This window comes from Cyprinodon tularosa, unplaced genomic scaffold, assembly GCF_016077235.1.
Source record: "Cyprinodon tularosa strain WSP-4 unplaced genomic scaffold, ASM1607723v1 ctg477, whole genome shotgun sequence".
In the NCBI taxonomy this organism is placed as follows: domain Eukaryota; kingdom Metazoa; phylum Chordata; class Actinopteri; order Cyprinodontiformes; family Cyprinodontidae; genus Cyprinodon; species Cyprinodon tularosa.
Window position 1 is genome coordinate 155,761 of NW_024039204.1, and position 15,366 is coordinate 171,126.

Here is a 15,366-nt window from a genome sequence, read left to right on the forward strand (position 1 = left end):
AAGGACGATCTGAATGACAGGCTGAAATTTAACCTAATATCCACCTGGGAAATTCTCGCCTATTTTGCATACCTAAATGGAAAAGCAAATAATTAGGAACTGTAAGCCCAAATTACAAGTGTGATACCTTATTTGAAATCCAACACCTTCTAGCTGGGCATCAAGCCCAAGCTGCATCAGTTCAAACAAAACTCTAAGTTGTTTTTGTTTTTTTTTTATTCTCGAACATCATAGGACTTTTTTGAACAGCAGTAATAAAGACATTCTTGCTTGTTGTGGCTGCTTTGTCATGCTACATTTTGACATGCTGCTATATCGCTATATGCTTTGGTGCTCGCTACGTGCATAAAATGAACTAGGTGGCTGAATTGTGGAGAATGTAAGCTTTGCAGCGATGTCTAACATGTCTATATTGGTAAACATTTTACTAGTGTCATTTTCATGCATTCTGAGTCATTATTTGTAAACGCTTTAAAAACATTTACAAATCTTAATGAAAAACAAGACAATATTTCATTGACAGATGACCGTTCATATATGATTGGCCGAATTTAGGTGAACAAGCTGACGTATAAGTAACTGGCCTGCAAAAGATAAAGGAAACGAAACACAGATTTTAAGACAAGATTTTTTTTTTTAATACAAATTTTCTAACTTTTGGTACAATGTGGTCTGGTAAAGAGTATTATTATATACATGTTTAAGCCAGAATGATTTGACATTTAAATATGACTTCCCTACGACTTTAAGGGATGAAGGACTAGCTTAATCTGACTTAAAAATATTCTACAACGGAGATTAAAAGATTCAAGGTGCAAAAAAAACAAACCACGTTCCTAATATCTCTCTCTCTTTAGCAAGCGGCTTTAACTATACAGATCTTATTAAAAAAAAAAAACACACACAAATTTTCTTTAAATTGCTTCATCCACTTGCTTTGTCCTGCTCTATTTAACCAACACAAAGAACAGAAGAGCTAGCTGATTTTAAAGTATTCTTCCTTCCGTAACAGGCAACATCTACACCGAAGAGTGGTTTTAGATCCTCTGGAATGTTCGCATCAGATTTTATACAAACATTACAAAAAAGCAAAAATTAAACAAGTATTTAATTTTTCTTTTTCTCTGAAAAAAAACATAAAAAACACACACAAGTTTGTATATCTATGCATTAACAGGTTATGCACGGGAAGAAATCGCCGCATGCAGGCTCTTGCAAGCAAATTATTTTTTTAAGTCAAGAGTCTTTCAAAAAATCCTCTGCCAACCTAATCTAAAGTTAATTCACACCTTATGCCTAAACTGACTCTCTAAAGTTAAAAATGTGGGTCCACCTGATTAGGACCAGCCCTCGGTCCCCATAAGACCTGTTGGTCCTCAGAACAAACCAACTAAAATCCAGTTGTAGTTTTGCATAAGTATGGTCACGTTCACACTGCAGGCCTTGATGCTCAATTCCGATTTTTTTATCAAATCTGATTTTTTAAAGTGTCCCGCATGCGCAGTAGAGGACGCAATGACGTGAAAAGCCAGCGTGCTTCGTGTTTACGGAAGTAAACTAGATGGTAGTGCCGGAGCGCATCTAGAGATCTTTCCAAACCTTAAAACCTCAATCTTTTCAAGATGGTTAAAAAAAAATCAGATTTGGGTCACTTGGTCACAGGTTGCAGTGTGAACGTAGCCTAAGTCAGGCTGGAAATGGTCCATCGTTGGTCAACAGCTGATTTGTTAGAGCATCTTTTGCATATAGAGCTGTGCAATATGCAGAGTAGAAGTAATTGATTCAATATTATTTTTTCTATAATATTGCCTTCACAGATGCAGTTTTAATGCAAGTTTAATAGGGTAGTAAATATCAACACGGATGCTTTTCAACTTTCAAGGCTTTTATAAATTAACCAGTTATGATTCTGCCAGAACTCCACTGGCTTTGGATGCTCACATTGCTTTCATGAGCTGAGGTGCAAAAACTTACAGAAAAAGGTGGATTCACAGTTATAAACCAAAAGAAGAAAGCTAAATGTTGTCCTGATGTTATGTAGCCCAGACGACATGCTACTTTATTTCTCATCTTGACTTCATTTTTTAAATACTTAATCAAATTACCTGTTTCTCCCTCCAGAGCAGCACCCCCTCCTCAATCAGCTGCTGTTTGAGTCTCAAACCTTCGTCCAAGGTCTTCATCTGACCCTCGACGTATGCTCGCTCTTTTTGTCCCAGATTCCTGGAAAAAATGGTGAGAAAAGGGAGACACACTGAACCACCATTAATGGGAAAAATCTCAGTGACCCAGGCTTTGGTCATCCAAGATGCTGCAATTCATTTTTCTAGAGCCTGCCATGCAGCAAAAATCCAAATGGGCTGGGGTTAAATAAAACAGAGGAGTAAATAAGATGGTTGGTGGTGGAGCTAAATCATTTTTGAAGTCTGGCAAACAGAATGTGAGCAGGGACCTTGCAGAAACATAATGAGATAGACGCTGCTTCTATGTGGGGTTCATTTTAGGCAGGTGGGAGATAGATGAAACAAATAGGGGACTGTCAACAAACGAAGCGGCGGTGTAAATTGACAAAGCAACTTACATTCCTGCATCTTAGAAAGGTCAAACCTTGCATGAGAGGAGATAACAAATTATCCTTTCATTTAAATAAATAAATAAAAAATCATATAATTCAAATACTTCCTTCTTAGGATGAACAGTATCTAAGTTTTATGTAAAGAAATAAAAGGAACCAGTGAAGTGGGATTCCTCTTTACATGCATTTACTCCACATCTCCACACCAAGCCAAACCTTATTTTTTTGTTTAATGATAGAGATACACTGCCCCCTGGTGGCAAAACTATTGAGCTACGGGTGTGGTGAACAACCCCTTAGGCAGTGGCTGGAATAAAATCATCATTTTAAAAGCAGTCTAGATCAGAAAGAAAAAAAAAAGAACACATACTTCAGATGATCTGTTCCAGGTAAAAAACAGAACAAAAAAAAAAAAAAAAAAGGGTCATTTTACAGGCAGTGAATCTTTGTTTGGATCCAACTTACCAGCAAGTGTTCTGGCAGCGAACATGGCTGTTGTATTCATCTGAAGCATCGCAGCAATCTGCTGAGAGATGCAGGACAAACTAGTACCATCCACATAAAAAAAGTAATGAAGAATATGTCATTGCTCAGAACCAAGAGTTTTTAATCAACTCCTAAGAGGAGAATTAAGGGAAAAATAGGAACAAGAGAGAAAAATAGTTGAAAGTTATTGGCTGTATCAATATTTACAAACTAATAATACTTTTTACTTAATTACTTCTCCAATTTGCTCAATGATGCTTTTAAAAATGTAAATACAAATAAAATTAAAGGACTGGTCCCAAAGGATCCAGAACTTTAAGGAGACAAATCAGAGATTTTATGATCCTAACCTCAAAAATCCAACATGGCTGCCCTACAATAAAGAAAACATGTCCATCTCATTTTAAATATTTTTTTATCAAATTAAATCCATCACACACAAAACTATAGAAACTAATTTGTTAAGCAGGTCACTACAGTGTTTGTAAGTTCAAAATGTAAAAAAAACATCCTGATTAGTTTATAGTGCTAAATAATGAACCTGATTAATGATGTCATTCTAAGATCTAACTTAGTTCTTCAGCCTTCAGAACATGTTCCTGGTTTACTGCAGTCCATAAAAGCAGCGTTTCCCAACAGCGGGTACTCGTACCCTTATTGGTCCACGAGTGAGTTGCAACGGGTACAGTACATGAAAATATTTTATTTCTTATGTAGTGAAATAAAGTAGGGCTGGGTTCGGTTTTGCTTTTTGAAGACCCAATTGAAAAGATAAAAAAGCTTTTATCAACCAAAAAGTAAGTTTTTCTTACATGTTTGAGTTCACCTTCAGCTGTGACATACATCCAAACCAAGCAGAGGAACAGACTGGATGTAGAGAACAGCCTGCTGTTTTTTTTTTTCACACTGAGCTATCGCAGCTCATCAGAGCAGCTAAGGTGTCTTGATGAAAACAAAGTAAAACTATTAAGTCAGTCGGACTATAATTTTTCTTTTGTATTTTGTTCCCAATTCATCAAGTTTAAATGTGATTATAAGGGAGTTACTCAGAGGAGCTCCAGTTTTATAAATAAAGGTTTATAATATGCTATTATTTTGTATTTATTCTAATCCTTACTACCTTCCAGGTAACATATTTATGTTTTTTATTTTATTTGAGACAGAAAGCATAACGTTATAAAAAATTAAATACTTATATTAAAAGATTAAGTTGGACGGAAGGATGGATAGTTACTTTATTAATCCCCGATAGGGGACATTCACCTACCTGATAGCAAAGATTAAAAACATATAAAATAGGATAAAGATCACAAAAATAGATTAAATTATAATAATAATGATTTCAAAAAAATTCAGTTAACCCTTTGTAGGGCACTCAGGGAAATACTTAGAAAATCTAAATTTCAAGCCAACAGTGTTATTGGAATCCAGGACAAGACCTTATTACCTTTGTAACATAAAAAAAATGATATTTTGATGGCAAAAAATAATGTGTAAACAATGTAATAACAAGGAAATCCAACTTTCCCTGAATAAATTAAGAAAAATAACAAAAGTGCTTCTTTAAGAAATTAATGAAAAGCACTCTGAGAGAAAAACAAACACATTTTTGGTACAGCATAATTAGAGGCATTAATGCTGATACTGGCACTTACATTTTTTAGTTTATAAACCTAAATATGATGTTAAACAGGCTTATTACCTTTCAAACTTTACTTTTTCACTTTTCAATTAGCTTTTTACCTTTTTTTTGTTAACTTATTTTTCAACTTAATGTACAGTAAGTCATATATAATTCAAGGGCTCATTTTATTGGTCAAATGCCAAAATAAGATATGCAGCCACGTATCAGTATATTTGCTGGATATTGATCTTGTGCTTCTAGACATCTCTGAGGGACAGACGGGACTCCATTTGTAAGGAGTATGCAAGTGATCAAAAACAGTAACTTGCCCAATAAAGGGTTAAAAGGCTTTAACCTGTCTAATGGCGGCCGTTTTGGACATTGCTTCATTGCTGCCTCTCATGTAAATGCCAGTGAACAAATTCTTTGTTTTTCTGTGCATGTGGATGAACACGCAACAGACAGCTCTGCATGCTCTGCACTGATGGCAACACACTTATGTACAAACAGCTTTCTACTTCAACAGTCTTCAGCATGGGGCTCATTTCCTTCCCGTTAACCTTGAAGTTCTTACCGATATAGAAAACTGATCTATGAGCTGCAATCTTTGCTGTTCTATCAGCTGCAGTCTTTCGACATGAATTCATCATGCTGTTAAGTGATGATGAATGTACGCACAGTAAAACATTTCAAACAAAGGAAAACCCAAATAAATCCATCCAGATAAATTCATGCAACTCCGTCTAAAAAAGGTCTACAGCTGTTAAATCAATATGATCCATACAAAAAAAAGAAAAAAGCCTTTCAAGTCTGATAAATACGCCTTAGGAAGAATATACTTACTTTGATTCTGTAAAGCAAACTTTATACAGACATTCCAAAAAAAAGCAAAAATGAAAAAAGCTAAAAGTTATTTATTTTTCTGTTAAATTGAGTCACTAGACTACTGGACAGGTAATAAAAAGATTGAAAAGGTAAGTTAATTATAAATAGGCTTTTGAGCACTATGCACCATTGCCTAATACTAAATTTCAAAAAATTTTTATAATTATTATTACATTATAATTCAAATTTTAGGTCAGTACTTAAGTTTAAGAGAACCCTTAAATAAATAAATAAATAAGTAGATAACATGGAGGGAGACATTTCTAACTATTATTTCTGCTCTTATTGATGATTATAGCTAATAACAAAAAAATTCAATAAAATAATAATAACAACTTTGGTGGTCATGCAAACGTGGGAAAGACTGTTACTTTAATAGTAAAAACATGAGAAAGTTGAGAGTTACTAAACATATAAAGAAGCTGTGCCGAGTGCTGTACACAAGCGTATAAATGAAAGTTAATTGGAAGGAAAAACTGTGGCAGAAAAAGGTTAGGTTGTGAACTGTTATATTATTTATGCCAAGCTTCTCCTAAACAAGAGCCATCAAAAGTATCTTATCTTGGCTGATGGAAAGCATCTTAAAACCGGTATTATGTAGGGCCTCAGTATCGCTTAAAATTTCAAGAATCTGTTCTGACTCTTACGATTTAGAATTGATTCTTTTCTATCTGATCCAGTCCGATCTCTGCAGTGCAAGTGCAATAATCCACGTCAAATACCATGCAGTCTTCCCTTAGCTCTCTACTGTGCAGATTTTTTTTATCTAAGGGAAACATATTCCAGGACATTACAACTTTTTTCTTTTTTCAATGCGTTTTTGTACTTTATACACTCCTTTTATATTGTCTGGTGCATTTTGATCTTTAACAGCATCTTGCTTTAACTCTTTGTACTCTATATAAGGTACTGGACCCAGACTTTCCCTGAAGGAGTGAATCCTAAGGGATAAATAAAGTTGAGTCTAAAGGACAATTTATGCTTCTGACGCATAGCCTCTGCATCCATCAAATCTATCTCTGTGCGCGACCACGCCCCCCAGAGGTTCTGCAACCGTCGTCGCGCACCTCAAGAAAATCCTGACTAAACGTCGGACGGTCGCAATTCCGCGCAGACCTCAAGCAGAAGTGCGCAGACAGAAAGCAGCTGTGGTTGGTCCTTGGTATGCCTTTCCGGCTGTCTGTGTGGTCGTTCTTCTGGATTCGGTGCCGGGGCGCGCCATTTTTAAAAAAACAATGAACAACCACAATGGACAACTACGACGAAAGGCTGAAGTGATACCACTTGTACAATGCCTCAGATGAATTATATAAAGATGCCAAGGTCTCTTCCAACTCCTGCAGGGAGATCAGCCGGAACCTGTTCCTCTTCGATGTCTAGCAACTCTAGATCCATCTCCGTGATATCTTGCAGACGGACGATTGTTGTTTTGGAAGATAAACACTCATGACCATCCACCGAAGTTCTCGAAACGGGAAGTTCTTGGACGGGAAACTGCTGTGCATCCCTAGAAATTCAAGACCGACGGTGCAGAAGCATACCAGCAAAACTGGTTCACGACCAGACGTAAGCGACATTTGATGTGTGCGGCTGCAGAAATCTAATCTGCCCTTAAGTCTAAGTATTTCTAAAATCAAACAGTGAGATCAAAAATAAATTCTAGCCGTTACCTGCACTACACGACTTTGTATTTATGCACCATATTGACTTTGGTATTATATTAACAGAACGTATTAGTAGATGATAGCAGCTGTAAGGAAGGTGGAAAATGCAGTTTTTATCTTTGGTTTACGAATTGAAAGTCTTCTTATTTTTATTTTTTAGATCAAAGTAAATGTGACCTTTCACCAGGTAGTTTGGCTCTCACATGTACCCAGAAGCCCATCAGTCCCCATCAGAATATAAACCTTTAATACCAAGAGAAGCGGTAATGCAAATTATCTGAATTACAGATGAGAAGAAGAAAAGTTGTTACGTTTGGTTTGGTTTTTAAATGGGTGTGGTGTGTATAGCGATGGAATGAAAAGACAAGTGGAAAGGAGAGTGAAATTAAAGTGGTAAGGGTGAAAAGGCTTGAGGAAATGTGTCCTTTGTATTTTTCCTTTAAGCTTCATGTTGTCTTACTATTTCTATGATCACATAAACGCTCCTCTGCTTTTGTCCTAAATAAGAAAAGCATTAAAGAAATGTGGTAACAAACCATCCATTATAATAAAGTATGGTATTCAGGCTTTAAGTAGCAATAAGGAATACATTTGAGTGGAAAAAACCAGGGATTAGCAGGATTATTTTGCTCTTTCCGTCATAGAAAACAAGACATAGCTGTTTTTCCATGTTTGCCGAAGCCATTATGAGAACGAAACTAAGTGGATACACTTTTACATGATAAAATCTAATAATTCATACAACTAGGTTGTTTAATTTCACGTGAATATGTCTAGTAATTATTCTTTTGAAGCCTAAAAAACTGTTGCTGAGTAAAAACATTGCTTCTAATCAGAGTACCGTATTTTCCAGAATATAGAGCACCTGACTATAAGCCACGCCTATTACATTTTTTTGAAGAAACAGGAAACTTGCATAAGCTGTGTCACTACCCGATCCGTCCCGGCAGAACAATCCATTCTGCGCATGTGCGAACAGATATATATCCAGGTGTTCATAAATAATGCAATTATGGTACTAAAACTACTTATTTCTATCCTTAACTCACTAAAGAATAGTAATACACATCTGTAAAAAATGTTTTATGACTTTTATGCGCTCTACATTTTCTTCATTAAACTGCTTCTCTGACATCATCTTCAGACATGCTCAGAGCAGTCCGGTGAAATATGATTAAACCATGTTTATCTTTATTTTAGTTGTTTCTTTCTTTAGATTACGCGCTATATAGCATAAGGTTAAAAACGAAACCAAAACATAAAACTCAATAACACTAGATCTATGTTTAAATCCAAAGCTGAAAAAGTTAGCTCTCGGAAGTAGCAGATCGGGCAGAGACGACTGATAAAAGAAAGGATTTTAAAGCATTTATTTTCTCAAGAAATACATTATTAACATTTAACACATCATATTTTAGTACATTTATTATTTTTGGGAAGGGAAAACATAATTTAGGTATTTTTAACAAAATAAAATCGAGGACGACCCCAGAAGTATATCTGGATGCGCCTGCGTAAATGAGCTAATGGCGCATGCGCAGAACGGATCATGCTTCCGGGACGGATCAGTAGTAACCGTATTGGGCTATAAGCTGCTGATATCTACTGAACTGTCTCCCACCAAACCTCTAGGGGGAGCTCTACATATAGCCCCTGGAGTAGGGTTTCTTCATTGGTTCGGCAGCTTTAATGCAGCAAATAAATGTCAAAATGTGTGAATTCGGGATATTTGCTCCCAGTCATCCCTGCTGATTGCATGTTCTAGTGCTAAATGAAAATTAGCCCCTTATTCAACTTTGACTTCCCTCTCTGACGGTTAGAAAAAAGCCACAGAAAAGCGGCAACTTCTTTTAAGCCCCATGGTTCAAAGCCTTGGGGAAAAAGTAGCAGCTTATAGTCCATTATATAGAATTATTTTATATCCCTAACCGGTACGACTTGACGTAAAGTTAAAGCCTTACCGCAGATGCCATCATTGACTCTTGATGATGGGATGTAGTGCGGCCTAAAACCAAGGTTGGTGCAGTAGAATCGACCACGAGGACATGCTGAGGTACCTGTTTGGAGCCAGATAAAGAGGTCAGATAAGAACATTAAAACGGCAAACATTTAAAATTTATCAATTAATCCTAAATACGATACTCCTTTAATGCAGTGGCTTCCTCATTTTAGGCCTGAACAATAAAGGAACATCTACTTTAAGAACAGATATTTAATAGATTTGGGTGTAGGAACAAAGTTAAGCATTAAAAAAAGACTAAATGTGTTGGACAGACCAAATTCTATTATTCCAAAGCATCTGGACAAAAACAAGCCAACAGTCTGACAGATTCAGACCATAAACAACAAAATTTTCATTTTTATTGCTTTCCACCATTTCTACATGAATGTTTCTTGCAACAAAATGAAAAAAAAAAAGCTCAACTTACATGTAATCAGATCAATAAGTACAGTGCAGTTCAATTTAGCATAACATCAAGCATGAAAACATCTAATGGTTGCTATGGAGAATGAGTGATGTCCACATGCAGGGTTTGCTTCTGCATCCTTTATTGCCCTCAGGGAAAAATTTATTCCAGTTTCTAGTCATTGCTCTATGTCAAAAAACCAGTTGTTTACTATAATTGTATTTGATAACAGACAGGACTCTGACTCTTTTTTAAATCTCTAGTCAAAACCCACCTTTTCTCTTTGGCTCTTAACACCCATTTTTTCCTTTTGTTTCTTTTATCTTTTACCCAATTTTATTGATTTTATCATGTGAATGTTATTTTTACCCATGTTTTAGCTGTTTACTTTATCTGTACTGTTTTATGTTTTGTTTTCTTGCTTTATTTACTTTTTCTGTACAGCACTTTGGTCAGCTGTGGTTGTTTTTAAGTGCTTAACAAATACAATTGGATTGGATAATTGCTGCAACTGTATATGGTACTGTTTATGGAATCTGGCTAGTAAAAATAAATAACATTTGCAAAATTTGCTACATTTCTCATTTTAAGCAGTGATTGGGAGAAATAATGCTCTGTTAGGTCAGGATTATGATCAGAAAAGGGGAGTCCTGTGGACTGATCGACTGAAAAAGGTCCTTTTTGTAAAGAGAAATTATTTCTGCACATGGCATTTTCTTCCTTGCAGAAAATTAAAAAACACATTTTTTATTTTTATATAAATAAAGCATGGACTATACAGCTACAGTAATAAAAGATCAACTCATCTTAAGGACCTATTAACATTTTAAACAGAAGCAGAAGTGTGCGAGGGCTGTACCTTTATTTTCCATGGTATTTGCATGCCCATCAAGCTTTACATACGTGTGTTTCTCTTCCTTTTTCTTGCCGTTTATATCTATTTTTGATTTATACTTGAATCTTTCCTTCCATCTTTTCAACAAAGGCAACAGTCTGATACTGTTCCTACCAACTCTGTAAAGTTAAAAATATATTTCTGTGGAATAATCTGACCTTTACGCCTGGTTTGGATGCAAATTCTAAACTAATTCCAACCTTATTTTGAATATGGAATACATTTATGAAATAAAACGGTCACAGTTATATGTTATCGATGCAAAGGTCTATTGAAGCATCACCTTTACTATGGCTTATTTGACTAGTCTTTAGCTGATGTAAAACTCCAGCACTCTGCAGGGCTGATGATATAGGCACACTCAACACGAGCTCGGTTTGGCATCATTAACCTCCTACTTGTTCCTCTCCCCCTGTGCTTAGCGGTGAAAGAGGGTTATTATAGTACTTACACTGATGCCAGCAATGGCACAGTTTATTAACGACCCTATCAGGAGACCACATGCCTCAGAGCCCATTTACAGAAAACTTTTTAAATTGAAGCAAAAGCTTTAAACTGATTTCTCTTTTTTTCTTTCTTTAAATCAGAGAAAATTATCTTTTAATTTTCTTAAATACACAAACATTGCATTCAAAAAGTCAGCTCATCATAAAAAAGGTAAAACATTTCCATAGGGTTCATGTCCTCATCCTATATTATCATTAGAGGATAGATTTTGAAAGAGGAAAAGCGAGTTTAAGCAGAATCCAATATTTTTACATAGTAATATCAAGTAATGTTCATCATACGCCTTCGTTGATTTTCTTATATTTACATATAGAAAAAACAGTATAGAGTCCACATAATCCCTTCAACCTGCATGAACTGAACCCATTGTTTCCACAGAGTGGAATGATGATCCAACAAACGGCTGTAGTGCATTTGGAAGAACATTGCTGTACAAGTTGCAGAGAAATTAAAAACAGTTTTTAATGCAATTAATAAAGCCCTGGCATAATCGATTTGTTACAGGTTAGGACCATCTTAAAAGAGATGTTTTGGCTCTCCTTAGATCCCCAAAAAGGTTTAGAGATGAGAGAGGGATATCGTCCTCTTGGAGCGCCATATTTGTCAGGCTTCACTCCACGGTGTCACCACAGACAAAAGGATATGGATCAGTCTGAAAAATCAAGCCAAGAATCACTGAATTTAAACCAAACATGAGCTGAAAATATCAAATCCAATGACTGATATGGAGGAGGTGCATACTTTAAAACAACCCCCTCCATGATCAGCTGAAGTTTAAATGAGTAGAGAAGCTTTTTGGAATTAATTTAAATTTGGTTGCAATAAGAAGAGAGAAAAAAAGTGAAAATCTTCAACCTAAGAAATCTAACAACTGTAAAGCATGGATGCAGAAGTATGAGACTGAGGGACTGTATGGATAGTAGTACTGGTCCCTTACAGGTCGCTGAACATATACACATTAAAAAACAGATAAAAATGATTAGTTGGAATAACTTCCAGCAATTCTGACAAGAAAAGGAAACTACTAAAGATATTTTTGCAAATCAATTAATCTGTTTTCAATTTTTTTGGTTATTTGATGAATAATCGGATAGCCAGGTTCCTTAAATAAGACTTTTTTATGAAATTAAACCAGGTGAAACAAACCCTTCCACTTGAGACATTCTGGATAGAACGTATTGAAACAAAAGAAAGTTATTTTAATCTTGAATGCAAAATGCTTAAACATTTTATTTCTATTCCAATATAATTACTGCTCTAAGTGGGTCACTCTGTCAACTAAATGCATGTTTTAGAGTCTCTATACTCCATTTAACAATTAATTAATTACTCAATTAATCAGCATTAATCCAATTATTTGTTTCAACCCCAGAAACAAAGATTTACCCAGAATAACAGCAGGCCCTTGATGATGGAAAAATGTGGAGGTTACTCTGATGGAAATATTTCTAAACATCAGAAAACAGCATGTATGGAACTCTATGTTAATTTAAACAAATGTGGAAGGAATTAGTCTCAACTTTAAACATATCTACCCATTTATTGTCAAAGAAATATATTCCTATTATTAAGTGTACAATTAGACATCCTCAAAGCAGTAAAATTAATGAATGAACACAAATATGCTGATCTTACCAATTTGATGCATCTAAATTAAGCCCAAGATTCATATTTCTGAACCTTTGTCTCTGTGAACTTCAGTGTTCAATTTGATTCCTAACTTTTTTTTTCTTCTGTGATATTAGAAAAAGAGGGCAGAAAATATGAGCTAGAGTTTTTATAGATTCTGTTAGAGTTCTGCCTCAAACTAGTTTTTCCAGGCTTTTAACCTTTTTCTTTGCTTTGTCTGCCCAGGGACATCTGCCATCTTGTGAGTGGCAACCTTGGCATGAAATACAACATCACCATGCTTAGAAGCTGGGTTTTTTTTTTTCTTTTTCTAGAAAATATTTCCCATAGATGGTTAAAAAGAGTTTAGGGATGTGTTATTAATATATCAATAAACAGTGCAACTAATTCATTAGTCTTTATTATGCATTATTAGGGGGAAATAAAGACAAACTGAGCATTTTCTTGCTAAATAGGGAGTCTAAACTGTTCAACTATAGCTTTTATTAAGAACTGCTTACACTCAACAATTCAGTCCAATTTACCACCTTGTAAGCACAAATATTTGCACAACAGAATTTTATATTCAATGCATAATAATACTTTTGACTGAGATAAAATATGTTTACAGATTAATATACTAACCGATCTATAAACTGTTTACTAGGCATCTATGGGGGTATTGAAAAGTGTAGCTTTACAAACAATAATGTATCTTAATTTTAGTTCTGATACTGGTGATTATTAGAAAAATATTGTGCATATCTAAACAACGAAGGAGTTTTTCTATTCTATATATATATATATATATATATATATATATATATATATATATATATATATATTACATGATTTTTATTTTTTATCATTTTTATTTATTACTTCTGTCAATTTAAACTTACTTTACTGGACTCTTATTTTTTTCCTGTCTTTAATGGAAGGGTATGTAAACTTTTAAACACAACTGTAGGTGTATCAAACAAACCTAAGGGAATATAAACGTAGTGTCAAATAATTAGCTTTATTTCAATAGCTATTTCAGTATGTAGTTACCTTTAAGCCTCATGCTGGTTAAATATCCAAAGCAGCTGGTGAAAACATTATTCATCTAAATTAAAGGAGCTGTGACACCACCGTGGAAGGAAATATCAGCTGTGCTGCTGCCATCAACAACTTTGTTTATGGATGTTGGAGATCGGCCTGTATTTCAGTGTAGTCCTGTTTCTCTGACTGTGACTGACTGGATGTGCGCTCTTCATCCTCTTCATCTCTTTTCCTGCCTCACAAAGTTAGGCAGCAGCTTGACAAAACCATGTCAAGCTTATCTAAAATTCTTGAGAAAGAAGTTGCCAAACAAGTGTGTGATCACTTGCTGGATGTGCTCTCTTCGTCCTCTGACATGGGAGTTGTCTCAGAGCTTGTCTGCCTGGAAGTGTGTTTCCTGGATGGGGCCGCCTTTTATTTTTGCTTTCTGTATGTCTGCTTCTGTCTCCTTGAACCCTAGTCGGACTTGGCAGATGGCCGCTCACACTGAGCCTGGTTCTGCTGGAGGTTTCGTCCTGTTAAAAGGGAGTTTTTCCTCTCCACTGTCGCTACAAGATAGATAGATTCCTTAGATAGAAAACTTTGAATCAATTTGACTGTATGATCTGGTGAACTGTAAAGTGCCTTGAGATGACATGTGTTGTGAATTGGCGCTATAGAAATAAACTGAATTTAATCGAAATTGAATTGAAACAAAATGCAAGAATTAAAAAAAACTTTAATATTTTTACTATTTTAAATTATTTTTAATTTTGATTTTGAAACTTTGTCAAAGTCAAACTCCTGTCCCTGCAGCTGGAAGCTGCACAGTCCTCCAATCTAAATAATGCCTCCTGTTGTTTACCTGGTTCATCAGAGCCGTCTGCGCAGTCGCAGTAATCGTCGTTCACTTGCTCGAAGGGGATCATTCTTGACCCATCTATGCACAAAAAGGACTTCCTCTCCCTGTAGAACCTTTTATCTGTAAAAATAAATGAACCTCAGCTAAAAATATAAACACATAAAGCAATGCATATAGTCACCTAACGTCATATGTTGACATTTATGACAGTAAATTATATATTTTCTGTAATTGACACATTTAATGGTGTTAAAACGAGTACATATTCGGATTGAAAGCGTGTCAGTGTGATGAAAATGATTTCAGCGGGCTGGATTGTAGCTAAATCGATGACCTGAACTCACAAGATGAAGATATTCCTCTGATTTTCCTCGAGTCCACAAACGCAGCCCAGAGAAAAGCTGCGGTGATGACGTGGAGACGCATCTCAGAGGATAGAAATGTTCACCGCCTGCTGTCAGAAAGTCCTCATTAAAATCCCGCTCAAGGATGTTTCAAACTCGGGATGCACAACCTGCGTTTAAACCCTCCATGTTGCAACTTCCTGAAACATATCGATACGTCACACTTCCAAGGCTTTCTATTGGTCGAAAGGGTAGGAATTGGACCAATCCGGGATGAGAAACGCCGCAGGAGGAGATGCTGGGAAAGAAAAATAATAATATTCCACAAAAAATAGAAAAAATGCTACAAAAAAATATTTAAACTCGATTTTAATTTCACAGCTACAGAAAGTATTACACAATTTACTCCTGTTTTTTCTTCCTCCTCCTTTCATTGAACTCGATATTTTTATTAAAACTCACCTGCTGGTTTATTTTGATAACTA

The 15,366-nt window shown here is 35.5% G+C and overlaps 1 protein-coding gene across 1 annotated transcript in view; it reads right to left on the reverse strand.

The window, feature by feature from the left end:
* The window catches only part of LOC119794366 (glucosidase 2 subunit beta-like), a 165,061-nt gene extending 149,971 nt beyond the window's left edge, over nt 1-15,090 (reverse strand). The window contains exons 1-5 of the mRNA XM_038301890.1: nt 14,882-15,090; nt 14,541-14,657; nt 9,196-9,291; nt 3,041-3,098; nt 2,106-2,223 (exon numbers count right to left, since the gene is read on the reverse strand). Coding sequence (XP_038157818.1) covers nt 2,106-2,223; nt 3,041-3,098; nt 9,196-9,291; nt 14,541-14,657; nt 14,882-14,963 — 471 coding nt within the window. The 5' untranslated portion in view covers nt 14,964-15,090. The remainder of the gene's footprint in view (nt 1-2,105; nt 2,224-3,040; nt 3,099-9,195; nt 9,292-14,540; nt 14,658-14,881) is intronic.
* Nucleotides 15,091-15,366: the final 276 nt, after the last annotated feature.